The sequence below is a fragment of the Larus michahellis genome, chromosome 9 (genome assembly GCF_964199755.1).
Source record: "Larus michahellis chromosome 9, bLarMic1.1, whole genome shotgun sequence".
NCBI classification, from domain to species: Eukaryota; Metazoa; Chordata; class Aves; order Charadriiformes; family Laridae; genus Larus; species Larus michahellis.
In genome coordinates, this window is record NC_133904.1 from 42,875,068 (window position 1) to 42,893,840 (window position 18,773).

Sequence of the window (18,773 nt, forward strand, 5' to 3'; positions counted from 1 at the left end):
AAACAAAAGTAACTCCTACCTGATAATATATTTCCATTTCTCTATTTTGGGCACCTCAGTATCACAATGTGATTTTTCAGGACTATTTGGGCAACTTTCCAATAGATCAGGAAACTGGCTGGTTTCATAAGCCACCATGTTTGTGCAACAGCGCACTGCACAAGTACAGGCTTTTGATTCTTTGGCTTCAGATGAGAGCACAAGTCTGTCTCAGTGCTAAAAAATACTGACTTGTATGACTAAGGGGTCAATTGACACCAGAAGGTAAATCTTTCCTGGCATGACCCTAGAGGGCGGATTAGGTAGGTTGAAGGAGGACATTTAGGTAGTTTAAAAATAAATAAGAAAAAAGGATCGACTTATAATTAACATATCCCAGGCTGAACAGATGATCTTATGCTGAATTACAGCATTACCTTCCTCTGTATTCCAGACGTTTACACTTTTGAACCTATTGCATATATAAAGTAACATGAAAGATGAATTTAACCCAAAGTTTCTTTTTTTTTCTGATAGGAGTGTTGAGAATATGAATTTCAAGAGCTTTATTTCCCAGCATTATCTATAAATATTTATAAAGTGGAAAGGATGGAGAATGACATAAGCTAGTTTTCTGAAAATGATTCTTCATTAACATCCCAAGTAGGCTGAGAGATTTTCGGTATTGATTTACCGCTACACACTGAAGATTTTCCCTCTCACAAATGGGAATCACTGAATTACTAACTATGGACTCCCAGCCCTTTACTCACTGACTGGAATAAAACTTAGGGACCCAGTCTTCCTGGGTGCAATTGTACAAATGAATTGCAAAGCACAAATAAACTCTGCAGTTGTGATAGTGGTCCAATGTGGTCGTTTTACATCCACTTCCAAAAAGGTCATCAATTTCCAAAATCAACTGCGAAACAATGGGAGCCTGTTCCACTGTTAGTTTGGTACAATGGAGGAAAGAAACTCAGAGCACATTACCTGTTCCTGGATGATGCCATGTGTGGTCTCATATTCCAAGGCTAGTAAGTCATGTTTTGGTTTAGTTTAGTCCACTTCACAAAGTTAATTCAGCAAAACCGACAAAATGCATTCCTATTTAAGAATAAGTTTTCTCCCACAGAGGTTCTATGCACAAGCAAGATTTAAATTAATGGATTCTGCAGCACCTCAAAATGCTTTTGATGTAAACCAACATGCAATCACATTCAACTGATAAACAACTTTGTCAGATTATATGGTCTATGCACTCATACCAGATGTATTTACCTGTTCATTGTCATCTTCATCACTGCTGAGTTTCAGATCATCCTCAAGCATTCTGAAAAAAAAGAGACAATAAGGAATTACATTTAATGAATTAACTCTATATACAATGGGCGGATTCTACTCTTCAGACAAGTCAAAGGAAAAACTCCCAGCAAAAGCAGATCTGTGGTAAGTAAACTGATGAATACGTATGTCTTAGTCCTCTGTGTGGTGCTAGATAAGAACAAATGTCTTTCAGACTCATCCATCATAAAGTTTGGCAGTCAGTTCCTTTTTCACGTCCTCTTTTGTTTGCACATTGTCTCACAGTGATTAGTCCATATACGCCTATGTGTATTTCTAAATCAGAAGGTGGAAGGGAAATTCAACTCTGAGACCGAACTGAGAAAAAGTGCTCCATATTACATTCCTGATCGAAGGCACCACTGATCTCCTGTGAGGCTGGTACCAATCCCCCACCTTATCAATCTGAGAATGCAGAATGGAGAATAGCAAGAACAGTAGGAGCTTGTTTGAGGTTTGATGGGACCTCACAGTTGTTAGTATCTGAAGGCAGAGCAAATGTTTTCCAAGCCAGGAATCTGCTAATTCATATCCCCATTTTTTATTTTTTTCTTTTAAATACAGGGAAATCTCACATAACTACTCCCCGCCCTTGCTTAAAGGGGATGGAAACTCCTAAAAGACCTTCGGCAGAAGAAAGAGTTGTGTAATGTGTATTAGTATATTAACACTTATCTTATATTGCTGCTTTTTTTTTTTTAATCCAAGACTCGGGTATGGCAAAACACATGGTGTAAGAAACCATATTATTTGCTGCTACATCTTTTCAGAAAAAGTCTCTTCTTTCAAGATCTGTCTACCTAGAAAGACATGACTAGCACCCACCACATACAGTCCTGTACAGCTTCCCATGTATTCATGCTTTTATCTGGTGGTCCTTCTCAGAGGAGGAGGAGCCAATATTCCTTTGGGCACACTTCTACCTCACACCCCTGTTTTCACCTTGACAAATCCTCTTATCACAGGATGACGTACAAATGAATCGGCACATCTCACCCAGATCCGCTGTGACAGCCACTAAAATTGCCGAGCTTCCTTCCTCCCAGCCTGAGCTCCTTTACCCACGGCAGGAGGCTCACGAATTGCAATTACTGTTTCCTTTCTGCCTTGATGGAGACTAAAGTCTGTGATTTTTTATTGTTAGCCTTTAAATAACTGTAGCAATCAATGGATGTTCTGTTAGGAAGTGGTTTTTTTTGTTTGAGGACTACCAGTAAATCATGGGAGCCTCGTGATATAAGGAATTTTTAAGAGGAGCCAATAATCCCAATGTGGAAATATCATAAGGTTCGAAGCCCTGCTGGTGCTCTTAAAAAGAGAAAGTGCAAGGAGATGTTTAAACCAGTTTGTAGAGTCATCTGTCTTTCGGTGACCTCTGGTGTCAGGCAGCTCAGTGGTTACAAAGTATCTGGACACATAACTACTAGTCATTAACGTCTTGATAAATGGCAGATGCCTCCCTGTAATATGTGAACCCATAAAACTAAGACTGTAGCATGGACAATGAATTTTCTAAAAGTAAGAATTTGTGGTGGGTTGACCCTGGCTGGACGCTGGGTGCCCACCAAGCTGCTCTATCGCTCCCCTCCTCAGCTGGACAGGGGAGAGAAAATACAATGAAAGTCTCGTGGGTTGAGATAAGGACAAGGAGAGATCACTCAGCAATTATCATGGGCAAAACTCGACTTGGGGAAATTAATTTAATTTATTTGCAATCAAATCAGAGTAGGATAATGAGGAATAAAAAGTAAACCTTAAAAACACCTTCCCCCCACCCCAGCCCTCTTCTTCCCCGGCTCAACTTCACTCACAATTCTCTACCTCCTCCCCGCTTCGGTGCAGGGGGACAGGGAATGGGGGTTGCAGTCAGTTCATCAGTCAGTTCATCACACGTTGTCTTTGCCATTCCTTCCTCCTCAAGGGGAGAACTTCTCATGCTCTGCCCCTGCTCCAGTGTGGGGTCTCTCCCATGGGAGACAGTTCTCCTTCTCCGCAAACTCCTCCAACATGAGTCCTTCCCATGGGCTGCAGTTCTTCATGAACTGCTCCAGCGTGGGTGCCTTCCCATGGGGTGCAGTCCTTCAGGAACAGACTGCACGGTGTCACGAGTCCTGCCAGCAAACCTGCTCCAGTGTGGGCTCCTCTATCCATGGGTTCACAGGTCCTGCCAGGAGCCTGCTCCAATGCAGGCTTCCCACAGGGTCACAGCCTCCTTTGGGCATCCACCTGCTGTGGCGTGGGGTCCTCCACAGCTGCAGGTGGATATCTGCTCCTCCATGGACCTCCATGGGCTGCAGGGGGACAGCCTGCCTCACCATGGTCTTCACCACAGGCTGCAGGGAACTCTCTGGTCCAGCACCTGGAGAACCTCCTGCCCCTCCTTCTTCACTGCCCTTTGTGTCTGCAGAGTGGTTCCTCTCACATATTCGCACTCCTCTCTCTGGCTGCAATTGTTGTTGCACAGCAACTTTTTTCCCCTTCTTATATATGTTATCCCTGAGGCACTACCACTGTCACTGATGGGGTCAGCCTTGGCCAGTGGCGGGTCCATCTTGGAGCCGCCTGGCATTGGCTCCATCAGACATGAGGGAAGCTTCTAGCAGCTTCTCACAGAAGCCACCCCTGCAGCCCCCTCCCTGCTAACAAAACCTTGCCATGCAAACCCAATACAGAATTTTTCAGGAAATATTAATCTTTAGAGGCCTGGACTTTGGTGAGGAACAGGAACTTTTCATGTTGTTTATCTAGCAGACGCATTCATTTGTTTCCCTAGTGACATTACTTGCTGTGCTATTTTCAACGTTTCGCTGTAGCTCGATCTATCCACAGCCACAGATTGTTATCTGCAAGTCTCATTACACACCAGAAGGACAATACCCCCAGGAAACCAAGACCATCGTCACACAGGACATATCATTCTGATTCTTAACTCTAATTCAATCCTACACTCTTAACTTTTAAACTTACATCTCACTTTAATGTGTAAATTATCTACTGCTTTAAAGCAGCACTGCTAGATAATGCGCTCTATTATTATTTTTTAATGTAGATCTAAGAGGACATAATGCAAAGGATCTTTTCATGAACGAAGCCCAAAGGGTGGTGGGTTTTTTTTTCTTTCCAGCTATCCCTTTTTCTTCATTTTTACATGTTAAATTCTTTTTTGACATATCCTGGTAGAAATAAACCAAAAAGGACAAAGGAAATTCCATATTGGATAAATGGAAAGAACAAAGAAGAACACATAAAAAAGATAAATGAATACACTTACTAAACTAACCAAACAGCCATCTGAAATGGCTGATTAATAACTGTCCTCATACAGCCTACACTGCAGACACTTTCTAACAAGTACAGTAAGCACAAGACATGTTTACTGAATATTGAAAAATATAAAACGGATATAAAACATGATTAGTAGGAAGGACAACTGTTGGAGTTGGTTTCAGATAAACTAAATTTGCAGGATTTATGAGTTCCCTTCAAGAGACTAATGGATGTTTAGATGACTAGAGAGAGAAAAAAAATGGATTTTGGTATTTCTTTAGCAGTTCCAAGCTTATCACTTGGAGTATGTAATTCTTCTTAGCCTGTTCTGCTAAATGAAGAATATGTCATCCCATTCAGTTACAAAACTCAAAGGTTAAACAACTAAACCACACAGCTGCTAAAATGCATCACACTCTCCTGGCAGATGGAATAATTAAAGAGAAACTGAGTATGGTATCAACAATAAATATATGGTAGCCAGAGAAGTGAGGGAATAAATTAAAAATACACAGTATGCGCAAATGAAAGTAGAATGCTAAAGAGTTCAAATAACCTGCTCCCAGAAGATATTGGTTGGAAGAAGTAATATTTTACAGAAAGCAGAGGACTAGATAGTCTTCCACGATTTTAAAATGTGCTTAATATTCTGAAGGCATGGGTCACAGTAGCTTGTACTGTTTAATGTTTCTATTAACTCTCATTTATAAGCAAGTAGCATCTGATCACGTTCAAAGCCCAATAAAGGCTTTTTAAGATTGCCAGCAACCTTAATCCAAGGTGACTATTTCACCATCATATCTAGAGAGGTAGCCCATTTCAGCTTCAAAGCCTTGAGACAGAAGAGCTCTGTATCTAAAGCTCTCACAAACACCGTCGGGATAGTTTGAATGTGAAATTAGGCCCTCTTGAACGAAAGATCCCTGTAAATGCACACATGGTCTATTTTGCTCTACGTAACTGCTAACCTCAGAACACCCAGACTGGAGATTACAGAGCATATTTGTTATGAAGATCAGGCCAGCTATTAATAAAGGCCAATTTGGCGGATATGTTAAAGTTACAATGAATACTGTCAATGAGGGCAAATCAAAGAGAAAACTGCCTGTATCACAAAGCTATCTCCAGAGGTGTTATGAATTCATTTTATTTCCTATTCTTCTCTGACCCAGCTGACATTATTATTGAATATACACGTACTTGTTTGTCTTTTCATCCATAGCTAATGCAAAACACCACTTTAGGGAAAGAGTGGGATTAAGTAGGATTTTTTATTTCATTATTAGAGCAATGCCATTTACTATAACAGTTGAAATCATGTCAGCACATTTATTATAATCTACAATTTTCAGAGGTTTATAATTTGGAATGTGAAATTATTGCAAAGTAGAAACGTCACGACAAAGCAACACATTCATCTGTGGTGTAAGTAGGGGCAATCTCATTGACTGACTACAATACCCACTTCCTCCAGGGATAAAATGGCTCCCAAAGCAGATTGTTCCTATGTTACCGATTTAACTAGACAAATGTCCGAATGAGGGCTCTATTAGGATGAGTTCTGTAAAAGTCACACCAGAAATACTAACAACAAAGTATCTTTTTTAGGAGCCTTCAACTTGAACCATGCCTCAGAAGATGATGAGATGGACCAAAATCAAAGCAAGCTACTTTTATAATAGTTTATTATGATTTTGGAATAGCAAGCTAAATTTTTGTCTTCTCTCTTTGACTCTTCACATGTTTTCCAAAAATATCATCAAGAAAAATGCCATGATAATAAACCAGTTTAAACATAATCAGAAACCCCTCTGTATCTGTTCTCCTAACAGACACAATGTCAAAAGATCATGCAAGTCCCATCATGGCTTCTGTTTCCCAGTGGGACAGACTCTGATTTGTACCTTTTTCCTCTCCATGTTCAGCATGAGTAAGTCACGGAGTCCCTTTGCCACTCCAAACTGTTGGTACAGCATGTGTTATTCAGTTAAAATATAAGTCTAGGCACGTTTTCTTAACTGCTTCAGAGAAGTCATGAATAGTGAGCGGCCAAAGCTGCAGAGCACGATGATCTAGGACTTGATGAGACTTTTGGGGCCACTGAAATAGGCTTTCCCGCCCATCGGTGCTGGGAAGAGCAAAGGCAGTAGAACCACAACTCAGCTCTGGGTTCTGGGCTGAAACTTAGTTGGCGTGTCACCAAGCTCAGCTTGCACGCACACTGAAACTGGACTTGTAGCCCAGCCCTGCTGTTCAGTTCAGCAGGTGTTTTGTGCACAGCAGACCTGTTTGCTTGGGATCCTGGGAATGAGCAAGTGAGGATTCGATTAGGAGATGTGAGATAATCTCCTCCCTGAAAAAGCACTATTGTGATATAACTCAATTTCAGATATTTTTGTAGAGGACACTGAACAGCCTAAAGGAGTATTTTCACAGCTCAACATCCTTGTTTTTTTTATTTTAGTGTGTAACATATTTAAATGCCTTTTACAAGTGAATAAGGTCCGGGTTGTCAGCAAACTTCTGAGAATGCTATGCATTTCTTCCTCCTCTGGTTGTGAAGGGCTACGACGGGAGTACGCTGTGTTTATAACAAGATGTTAGAGGTTTGGTGAGACAGCTTCATCAAGGAGGAGGCACTTAAAAGGCAGCCTAAATAGGATCCCAGGTTCTGCACTTCTAATTTGCTATGGGATCAGTTCACCACTGCACTGGAGCTCCACTCAGACGTAAAAAAAGCCTTGTGGGAATAAAAAAGTTGGTGAAAAGGGAAAAGGGGGTTGCAAGCAGACAGCGAAGGGAATACTGGGCAATTCCCTAATCCTGAGCTGCCCAGAAAATTAACTTGCTCATGTCAAATGACATTTCTACAAAATGCGTATCCCATCTGGGTCATATGACAACAAACACAAGTGTTGCTTCTGCAGGAAGGAGGACAGGCACTGGCGTTAACTAGACATACAGACATGCCATTCTTTTCTTGCCAGATTTGTCTCTGGTAAAATGGGAATATATTTATAAGATTCGTGCTTTTAAAAATACTTTGCCCATTTGTTTTTGTAAACCTGTAACATTGTCCTTGCAACCTCAATGGACAAACTGTGCTTCTGTCCCATTAGTGGGGTAGGATGTATTGCTTAAATTTGTCTGAAAAGGAAAGGTAAGGATGATACTGTGCCTGGTGACACAAAAGACACAGCAAAGCACCGATAAGAAGCAGCAAGGGGGAAGCATATAGAGGATGTGGGTGCTGTCCAAGGAAAGAGTTCCCTCCTGCCTCAACCTTCCACTGATACAACAGGACAATATTAAACGGAGGTTTTTGTGATTTAGGTTGGAGTACCACGTGCTACAACTAGTTATTCTGTTCGATATTAAACAGAGAGCTTAGACTGTTATAGCAAATTTCACTTGTGATACTTAATAAGACTTAAATCCAGAACAGGCAGGAATCAAATAAATGTCTTTGAGGTGAAAAAAGTAGTACATTACCATCCTGAGCTATGAAGCCCTTGTCACACTCCCATTTGCAGCAATACCTATGTGGAGGGAACACTGTCCACGCAAATAGTGACTAGCACTGAGATGCGACCTTTTCTACCCCTGAATAAGGCCATCAGTTCAGCACAATCTATGCCAGTTTACCCTATGGACTTTATACCGAACTTGTTTTTCATTTTCCTAGAGCGTTTCTCTGTAGCATATAAGACTTCTCTGAGAGCAGTAACTCAAAAGGTATCATGCAAATGACAAACTGTATAATGGAATTCAGATGTATTTCGAGAATGTGTTGCACACACTGGAGCACAATTTTATCATTTATCAAGGGGGAAGAAGGGGGCCTATGTGTGTGAAAACATCTAACAATAGATTTCCCTAGAGAAGTTTATAATACAGTGGACAAAAAAACTGGGGAAATGAAAATAAATGGTAGAGTAATTCCAAAGGAAAAAAGAAGATCTTTTGTTTTAAAACATCCCATCGATAAATCTTGAAACCTGATATTCACTCTTTTGCTGAAATGTGCAAGTCATCTTTGAAATACTTCCTCTAAGATATTATAAGAGTTACGGTAAAAGAAAATCTCAGAAAATTAAATGGAATTTACAAGCACCATTTACCTTAATAGTCAGGGCCATTTGTCCAGGAATTTTATACATACTTAAATATAGTTTATTAATTTTTCCTTCTCTTCCACATCCACCATTTTCTTTCATTACACGCTTGTCAATGATGAGGTCAGTCTGTCAAACTCTTACTCACAGGAGTAACTTCTACTCATCTGTTTCAGTGGCCTGAATAGGACTAATTTGCGTAGGGATAGATCAAGTCCTCAGCCTCTGGCCTGAAATGGCCTCCCCTTAAAAAGAACTGAAGTCAAGTTTCATGTCTTCATGACAAAAAAGTCTGTGAGCAAGGGAGGTACCTGGTCTCTTCCCTCCCGCAGCAGAAGGCACACATTAGCCTCATAACACGGTCAGTCTCCCTCTGGCCCAGCTGATGGAGAAAGATGGCTTGCTAAGAAACACTCCATTTTATGTTGTCACACTCAGCCTGCCTTAGTGTTCCTGGCACCATATCAGTAATTAGTGTAATTACAGCTGGTGAGAGAGAAGTAACCCCCGTGGTTATCTATTAGGTACCTCACAATCAGAGAGTGCACTTCATTACTCATCTCCCCGTATCATCTCTTAATTTCAAAAGGATTAAGCAAAATTAATTCTTTCAGTAGAAGAATTTCTTTATCTAGCTATCCATTAATCTCTATGTACAAAAAGCTCTTCAAGGCAACTAAAATATTAAGTTGCTCCTAAGTGCATTATAACTACTGCTCTGTTGACAGGCATTTTGTTTTTCATTAAAGCTGAGACAAGAACTTTGGGAGGAGGGAGAAACCTACTGCCAAATTTTATCTGTATAGGCATAGATGGAAATCTGTACGTTTAGCATGAATAACGCTGTAGCATATCCAGTAGCTTCACATCCATTTTGAGGTCCAATTCTGCTCCCAGAGAACATTTCCTAACAGAATGGGAGCAGAATTGGGTCAAAATATTTTAAAAGCAGTTTAAAAAGTTGAAAAAGTAGCATCTTTTTGTTTCAAGCTGGTGAGTTGATATTTTTGTCTTAATAACACTAATACCACCGTTTATGCCCTCTGCCTAGAAAAGTGCAATCTCTGCCACATCATGTCTCCCTCACTGTCCAATGACCCCCCCGGTACAACACAGCTCTCTGTTTGGCAAGGCCTGAGAACGATGTATCACTGAAGCAAAAAGGGGGGTGGGGGGAAGAGAGAGGAGGAAAAGAGCTCCAAGAACAAAGGAAAGTATGGGTCCAGAAAAAATACAGGAAGGGACTAATAACCATTTCTAAAAATGCCAATGTAAAACTTGTATTCTTCAAGTTTTTAAAAAACAAAAATGAGGACCCCACCTTTTTTAGTGTGCCAAATTCTGCTAGTGTGCACAAAGCTTTTACTATTTTCCCTTTGATCAACTGCTGATATAATTTTGGGTTCTGCTATTTATCAAGAGCAATATATAGTCCAAGAGCCATTTCTGTGATACATACTCATTTCCATTACATTCCACATGAAAAACACCTGCTTACTGCAACCATATTTGATTAAAACTGTCTCCTCGCCAGAGCACCAGTATTTTCTCTGGTAAACAAGCCTTCGGTTGGCATATTTACACACAAAGGCTTTGGGAACTTAGCACACAGTTAAACAATGATTGATAATTCTATAGCAACTAGCAAAGGTGACTTTAAAAAATCATACCAGAAAATATATTAAAAAGAGTTGTTCAACGGGGAACAAATAACATAGGACTGGCTCATCTATCCAATGTTCTACAGTGCATATGGAAGGACATTAATTTTATTCATTGATTATATTATTTTATCTTTTACTTTATTCCTTTTTTAATCTGGTAGCAAAGTGAGTCCTTCAAGGAGCTGTTTGATGAGCTGTCAGTGCCAACATGACATTCACAAATCTTCCTCTGTGCACTGTTTTCCCTTACATAGACTAATCTCATTTCTGAAGAGCTGAGTTCTTTTGTTTCTGCAGATTGGAAACGAGTTGTGTCTGGTAAATCTTAAACTTCAGTAACCCGGCCTGGAGTGGAAGCAGCTTTTTTTGTTCATTAAAATCTTTATACTGATGCATTTGTGCAGCTCTTTCTGCTGTTTGAACTATTTGCCTCTAATTCCGAACTGCTGCCTGCAAAGTTCAGTGTCATAGAGAGAGACTGCACTTCAGTGTTAGCAATAAGAATGACACCGAGTCCTCAAGGTGCGTTACACAGGCAGTACAGACTGAGATGGACTCTGCTCCTCTCTGGCACAGAGATTAGGACTACGCAGAGCCAGGCAGTGGGTGATGAGGAAGAGAAATTTGTCCAGCACTTGCTATGGGATAAGGCTGCATGGCAGCTCACCAGTAGCAGCCGTCTGTTCCAGTCTGTGAGCTGCAATGGCACCCACAGCCCTTCCACACTAGCTGTGTGTGATGCTGGGGATAGTATCCACCTGTCCCCTCCCAACCACAGCCCATTTGCAGTACTCAATGAAGGCAATGGGTGTCCTACACCTCCAATACGCAGGGAATGTTACCCACACAGGGAAACCTCTGCGTCCTTCTTCTCATTGTCCTGGCACAGTCCTGTGGCAGGACCTCAGGAGGATGTGGGTGCTTTTACAGTCTTCCTCCAAAAGGTGTGTCAACTTCACCCACCCTTCACAAACAAGGGTGGATCTGAAAAGCCAAAAGAGTCTCAGAGGAAGCTCTGAGTGAATAAATCCAAGCAGCTGCCTGGACCTTGGATGCTGAGAACAGGGTGTCAAGTAAATAAAAAGTTCAACAGAGGACAATTTATCCCCAGTTCACATACCATTTCCCCGCTTTAAGCTCTTTTAGCCATAACAAGGCCCAACAACCTCTTGACTACAATTAACGTGAGACCTGTTTCCCTTGATAGCCTCCATTCCTTAACAAGGCCTTTGAACAGTACTCATAGCCAATATATATTTATGCCCTGAAACCAAACACAGGTCTGCAAAAGGGTACTGCTCAGTTAACATTTCTCCAGTGCAGACACATCACCTCCTATGGGCTCACAGCCCTCTAATAAGACGTGGGAGCTTTTCACTAAGTTTTCATAACATAGAAGGGCAAAACTATTTTGTCTAGTGAGAACTATTTCTGTTTAGTATTAGGCCCATCAGGGTTCTATAGCTCAAACATGGATGCCATTAGGGTCGTGTCTTGGTTAAAGAGACAGGGACAAAAAGAACAGAGGAAGACAAGGAAAATCCTATAAAAAGTAGTAATAGAAAAGTGGATAGAGAAGGCAGAGGTGGAAGAAAAGGAGGAAAAAAATGCCAAAGGCAAACTAAACCCAGGTATCTCACTGTGCTTTTGTAGAATATGCACTTGGGCTAGCCTTGCTTTGGAGGAAGAATGGAAGGGATAGGAAAGTAGCAGATACTTGGTCTCTTCTTCCTGATACTAAGCAGATTTCCCTTTAGTAGACACATCATTTTTTAACTATTAGAAGAAATTAATTCAAATTGGAGTGTTTGCTAATGTGAGGAAACTTGCAAACTCCTAAAATGAACTCAAGAGATCCTCAAAAGCTCAGACACTGCTAGGATCTGCTCATCCCTTCACAGAAAGGATAAAGAGTATTTGGTAAGAAGCTAGCTGAAGGCAAAGCCTGCCAGTTTCTTTCAAAACACCACAGCCTCTAAAAAAGCTGTCGTGTGACCAATGTCTTTGTATTTTAAATAGTTCAGTGCGAGTGGAGCCTAACTAATCAGATGAGTGGAGGAATGACAACAAAGACTCTCTGACAGCGACCTCAGGTTGAGAGGTTTTTGAATCCCTGGGGTCAATTTGTCCTCAGGAACGAATTGTCGGGGATGAGTGTCCTGAAACCCAATAAAGGGATCTGGCTGCTTCATTTCAGTGCAAATGAACAATAACTTCATAAAACTGTAAAGTATTTATTTACTTGTTCAAAAGGAAGACTCAAGATGTTTAATAAACACTGGTAGGGGGAGGTTTTCCAGTGGCAGATACTGAAAAGGCAACGCAATGCAGCCATGCCGTGGTTTTCAGTGATGAGCTAGGCCATGGAGAGTGAGAGCCTTAGCTTCACAAAGTGTTTGTTCATATAGAGCAAAGTGAAACTTGTCAGGTGTCGGATTTTTAAAGAATGCTTTAAGCTTAGCACTTGACTTAATGAGAGATTTTCAGGATGTGTGTTACCAAAGCAGGATTCCAAGAGAGGATGGAAGCCCTGTGTCCTGGCCTGCTCATGGTGCGTGATGAACAAAGAGCAGGGGTCGGGCCATAGAGAAGGTGAGCGAGTACCAGGGGCTTATGTGTGCATGAGAGAGCTGACTGGGGTTTTCAATGCTGCAAAAGCATTACACCTTTATGAAATACACTGCTGGACTGTGCCCGGTACACAAGGCAGTTCAGGACTGATCAATCAGCAAAAATCCCCGGAGAAAGCAAAGATAGGGCGATCTTGGGGAAGGTGAGCTTCATTTTCACTGCAGTAAATTTCTGATCAGTTTTTAAAGCCACTTCTGTAGCTGCAAAATCCTACATCGATACAAATTTTGCAGAAAGAAATTAATCTTCAGTAAGACAGTTTACTTCTATCCTTAAACGAACATTCTGTGGATCAATCTAAAAATGTAAAAACAGATTAATCCAAGCAGTACTAAAACTAATATAAATAGAAGGGATAAAACCAAGCAAGACTAAAACTAATATAAATAGAGGGGATAAATGAATAAAATACTTAAATGATTTGTGAATCTGGATGATTTATAAGGCACTGAATATGCATGATAGAAATCAAGTACCAAGCACAGTTCTGAAAACACTGACTCATGCAAGTAATCCTTGCTCCTGCAAGCACTATTTTTCAGGCTCGAATCCAAACACAATGCCTGACACTGTTTGCTCTGATAATCACTCTAAGATAAACAGATATGAATAACTGCAAATACTTCCAAGCATTTCCTTTCACTTATAATGTAAAAAGAAAAATCAGAGGATAAAATGAAAATGTATGTTTCCACTTCCAGATTTCATACATCATTAATTCTGTAAAAATATATCCGTCTTCATGCTGATACTTCTCTTTGCTTGGCAAGCTTGCAGAATGCAATACGCTTGATAACCTGATTGAAAATTTGATCCTATTGTTTAACAAAATGGGGATTGTTTCATAAGGGGCTCCACCATGTCTGTGCACATTTTCCCCTAAGTAACAGTGTAAGACTTGCATTTCCCCAGACAGCTGAACATTTATGTTGATGTACTTGGCTACAGATCCAATCTTGCACTGGCTGTAATACAGGAGAATTTTCTTCAGCATTTTGAATTATGGCACTGAAATAATTTAACATTGCCTTCTGTGCATGTTAAACAAGTTTTCTGATATAGTTAGCTCTTACTGAAAGTTTGTTTACCCTATAAATTATGCCACATGGTTAAACCACATTTTGGCCTGCAATCTGCAGAGGTTATTTTTTTCAGTATCACTGCAAATGGTGTAAACTCTGGAAAAGCTAGGATTTTACCACATTTACGCACACCCCATGTACAAATACCCTCCGTTCTTTATACTCCCTAGGAAGCACTTATTACTTTTGAGCTATCTGCTAATTTGTGCTTGCAGAGCCTGCTCCCACGTTAGAAGAATGAAGCTGGGAGGAACCAAGAAAGGAATATTCAGTTATTGGTTTAAAAGGTTACACCAGAGATACCCACAGACACTGTTTATGCCTAACTAATGAGAGCAAACCCTGCAAGTTACTATCACGGTTCTGATCCTACTAAGAACATGACATACACAGACATTTCTGAGATCAGGAGAAAGATGACCTCCTTTAGCAGCTCCCTGGTTTAACATCTCTCTCCCAGAGTCATCTTGAGACCACTGTGGTCTTCCTTTACCACAAAGCCTTTGAGGAACATTGTGGATCATTCTCTGAGAGGTAGGTTAATATTATTTTCATAATGAATTCATTTAGTTATAAGATGAAATGCACGTTACCATTGAAAAAAACTTGAAAATCATACATGGTCCTCAGTGCCCAAAACATTCCAGAAAAGAAAATTCCAGAATACCAAGTTTTTGCCTCTCTTTTTCTACATTTTTACCAGGCCTGGCACCTGGTTTCTTTGTCCATGACTAGAGTACCTCAATGCTATTATACGACAAATAAACAAGAATATTAGTACATAAAATTGATAAATGGACACTAAATCTTTTCTTCAAAGGGCAAAACCGAGGGGTGATGCAGACTAAACTTAATTTCATTGATAAAGTCTAATGACGTCATGACTTTACAAAGACAAATAATAGTATAATGATACGTCAAAATTGTCAGACTGGATCAGGACTGCAGTACATCTAGTTCTGCATCTTGTCGCAGGAGACTGTTCAATGGAACAATTTGTTAGTACTGAATTATTTTTCCTAACATAACTGGAATAAGATGTTGTTTCATTATGCTCATGGAGCACATATGTCTCCCAAATTCTTTATTCTAATCTTTTTTCAGAATCTCTTTGAACCCTAGCTCCACTGTTGGCAACAACCTGAGCCCTGATTGACGCTGTGTAAGAATCTAATTGTTTTTCTTGGCTTTCTGAATTTCACAGAATGCGTCCCAGCATTTAAATAGTGAGAAAAGGAATGGGAATTCCACAGGATCTACATAGGTCTAGGTGCTTGCCTCCCATTAAATTTCAATAGGGTTTCAAAACTTGCTTTTCTGTCAGTATAGCTACAAGGACATAATGTACCTTTTTTTTCCTATATTACTTTCGTACTTTCTCATCTTATTTTATACACCTGATGTAGCAAGTCTAAGTCTTAGTGACAATTACCTTCTGAGGAACAAGCATGTACATTTAGCTCATGCCTGACATGCAAGCTGCAAAGCCCTTCCCACTTCTGCTGAGTTTTGATGTTAGTTCAATGGAAACAGGATGAGTCCCACGGAGAGGAAACTGCATGATACACCATGCATTTGGTGTGCGAGCTGTTAATCTACGCACTAATCCAGCTGATACATATGGTTAGGTAGTTGGGTAACTATCAGGGCACACTACTACCTTTCACCTCCTAAGGTAATGCAAAAGTTATATCTCAAATCCAATTTAAATTGGTGCTCCCTTGAGCTCAAAAATAATTTCTCTCTAATCCTCTTCTGGTTGTCTATAGCGTAACCTTCAAAATCTCAGATATGACACTGTAAAAAAATGATCAAGTCATAATTTTTTTAGCACAAAACCTAGCTATTTTTCCTGGTGGCACTATGTTCCAGTTGTTATCAGATTCAAGAATTCTTCAATTGCCTTGAACTCTGCATTTATTTTACTTTTCCAGATTTTTGCCAATGAAAATACCTCAGCACTGCTTGAAGAGAAAATAATCTTGTCAGTTTTATTGTGCCATATCTGAGAAGATGAAGGTCATGCTAACTACAAGTCTGTTCCAATTGCTACGGGGTTGGGTGAGGTGGGCTTTTTATTTTATTTTTGGTTTTCCCCTTGCTCCTACCACAAAGTAATAGGGATTTTCCCCTTTCATTCATCTTGCCTTTTGTTGTTTTTAATCGACCACCCATCAGCGCCAAATTGCCTTGTAACTGTCTGCTGAGCTTTCATTTGACAGAGATAGCTGCTATTGTTAACACGAGCCTTCACTTCAGCCCATTTAACTTTCCTCAGTTTGACAGCTTCACAATAGCCACCTTCCATCTAAAGAAAACTGTGATTTAGTAGAAAGGGAATGTGGGACAACAGCCTGATCTGTCACTCAGTCTCCAGTGAGTTCTCCTGGCATAAAGTTCCCCCACAAAGCCAGAGGATGAAATACTACACGAAAATAAGACGGTCATGAGACATGTTCAGTTATATATTCTGGTAAAATCTAAACAGCAATCACACGTAAAATACAGCCCTTTCCTGTCAGTAATACCTTGCGCTGGGCAGCAAAATAAATATTTTGATTGATTTTAAATTTCCATTTTTTACTTATATTCCAGAGCAACGCTTGACTTTTTTTTTCCTCTCTTTTATTCACCTAGTAATTGTTCTCAGATTGATGGACAACAACTCCTAGTGGAAACAATACGTCACAAGTAAATTAAAGCTTTCATTGGACCAGTCATTGGTCCTACTCCATATAAATCTACATGAAAAGATGCTGAATTAAGAGCCTGGATGTCCTTCCTCCCTTACCAACAATTAACAAAGTCAAATTAGAGCTGCCTAAGCACAGCCTCACAATACTTCCCAGCTCAGCTCCACACTCAGCTTTCCAGTCACATGCAGTTTGGAAATACATTTGTAGCCAATTTTTTTACTGTTGTGCATTTATGCCTAATGCTCTTTTGCGGTTACGCTTAAATTTGGTTTTATCATTTGGCACAAATGACAAGCTGTAGACATCCCACTATTAGATTTGCAGGCACCATTTTTTTTCTAGCCATAGTTAAATAACTGCATTATTTTCTTGTCCAAAATCCCGGATCCCAGTTTGATGAACGCTTTCTTGTTAAAAAATGTGTCTAGAAAATTTATTTGATTACCATAAAGCAGAATTTATTTCAGTCCATCTATAATCCTCTCCTCAGAGCTCTCATTAACTTCAACAGAAGAGGAATGAGAAAACAGAGTTGATACAGCTGCACGCTGCAAAACGAACCCCCTAAACTGACTGCCATGTCCACCTGAGTTTGAGAACCGTTTCCTAGTATTTAAAATAAATAAACTACTCTGGCAGTGGTGGCTAATCACCCAGAAACATATGAATTTTTGTTTTGCAGCAGCCATTTAAAACTTCACTTAAGAGTTTGCCACAGCTATGCAGAAAGGCACGTTCAGAACTGGAGACAGTAAATTGCACAACAGATAAACTCCAGTATAAAGACAGATAACGGTTACTAAAGAAGCATCTATTGCCCAGAGTTCACTTGTGAGAGAGTACCCATGAGGCTATAACTAGGAAGAACACCAGGCCGCTCCACTGTTTCTAATTAGGGAGGACATCCTTCATTTTATAGCTCCTGTGGTCTAATTTGTAGAGAGCAATATCCCCTAAAGCTTTCTGTAAACCAAATTAAAACTCATTCCATCAAGGAGTTTTAGCAATATACGGTCTCTGATCACAATACGTACTCACGGTCATAGAGCTGCTTCAGGCAGTCAGTTGGGGGTGTATTCTTTTTTTTTAGGGTTATTCTTTTTCCTTTTTATTAGGAAACAGCAAATTTCTTCTAGGAAAACACATTTTAAAGACCAGAGAATCTGGTTCTGTTTAAACAGTCATTCATAAGAAGGAACAGTACATACGGTCTCTACTGATTTTCCTGATATTCTCTGACTTTTAATTAAAAGTTTTTTTCCCTACTTTTTTAGTTAAGACACCTCAACGCTTCAGCCAGCTCAACAAACACTGCTAGCAATTTTTTCTCTAAATGAAAAAAAAATTAGCTTAGGGCTTTTTAGGAGACTTAAGACTCCATGAATGCTTTTGAAGTTTGCAGTCCCTTCTCGATCCAGAAAACATTCGTATCATGTGCAGCAGTAACACAAACATCCTATGATCCACCCTACTGGTCTTTAGCCCAGCTCTGGACAAGGACAGTAAATTCAATCTGTATGCCCATTCAGTCCTTGGCCTCTACGCCGCCACTATCAACAAGAGTGCCAATTAGGATTGCAGCTTCTGGATTTGGACACATGTCCATTAGACTCTGATTGAGACCTTCAATTCCTTTCACACAGGCCACTGAATAGCTCTGAGAGTGTAATGACTTTTGTTCACTACAAATCTGCCTTGAATTTGAACTAGTAACCTAAAGGTGAAAGGCTCCATCATCCTATTGTTAGTACAGCCTGTGCCAGCCAGAGTCCCCTTCCCAGTTATAAGATGATTTTGTTGTCACTTGATTGCTGAACTTCTTACACACATACACATACACACACAATTTCCTGAAAAAAAACTTCCCTCTTCCATTTCTGTGGGATATAATATAAACGCACCCATGCATCTGGCATGGCTGCTTCTATCAATCAATGGCACAAACACCAGATTAGATGCTTGTTTCCTTCCACATACAAAGGGACTGAGCTAAAT

General features: G+C 40.1%; 1 protein-coding gene across 3 annotated transcripts in view; it reads right to left on the reverse strand.

The window, feature by feature from the left end:
- The window catches only part of AFF2 (ALF transcription elongation factor 2), a 346,222-nt gene that overhangs the window by 90,214 nt on the left and 237,235 nt on the right, over positions 1 to 18,773 (reverse strand). For all 3 annotated transcript variants that reach the window (XM_074599583.1, XM_074599581.1, XM_074599582.1), the window contains exon 8: positions 1,261 to 1,312. In XM_074599583.1, the coding sequence (XP_074455684.1) occupies positions 1,261 to 1,312 (52 nt within the window). The remainder of the gene's footprint in view (positions 1 to 1,260; positions 1,313 to 18,773) is intronic.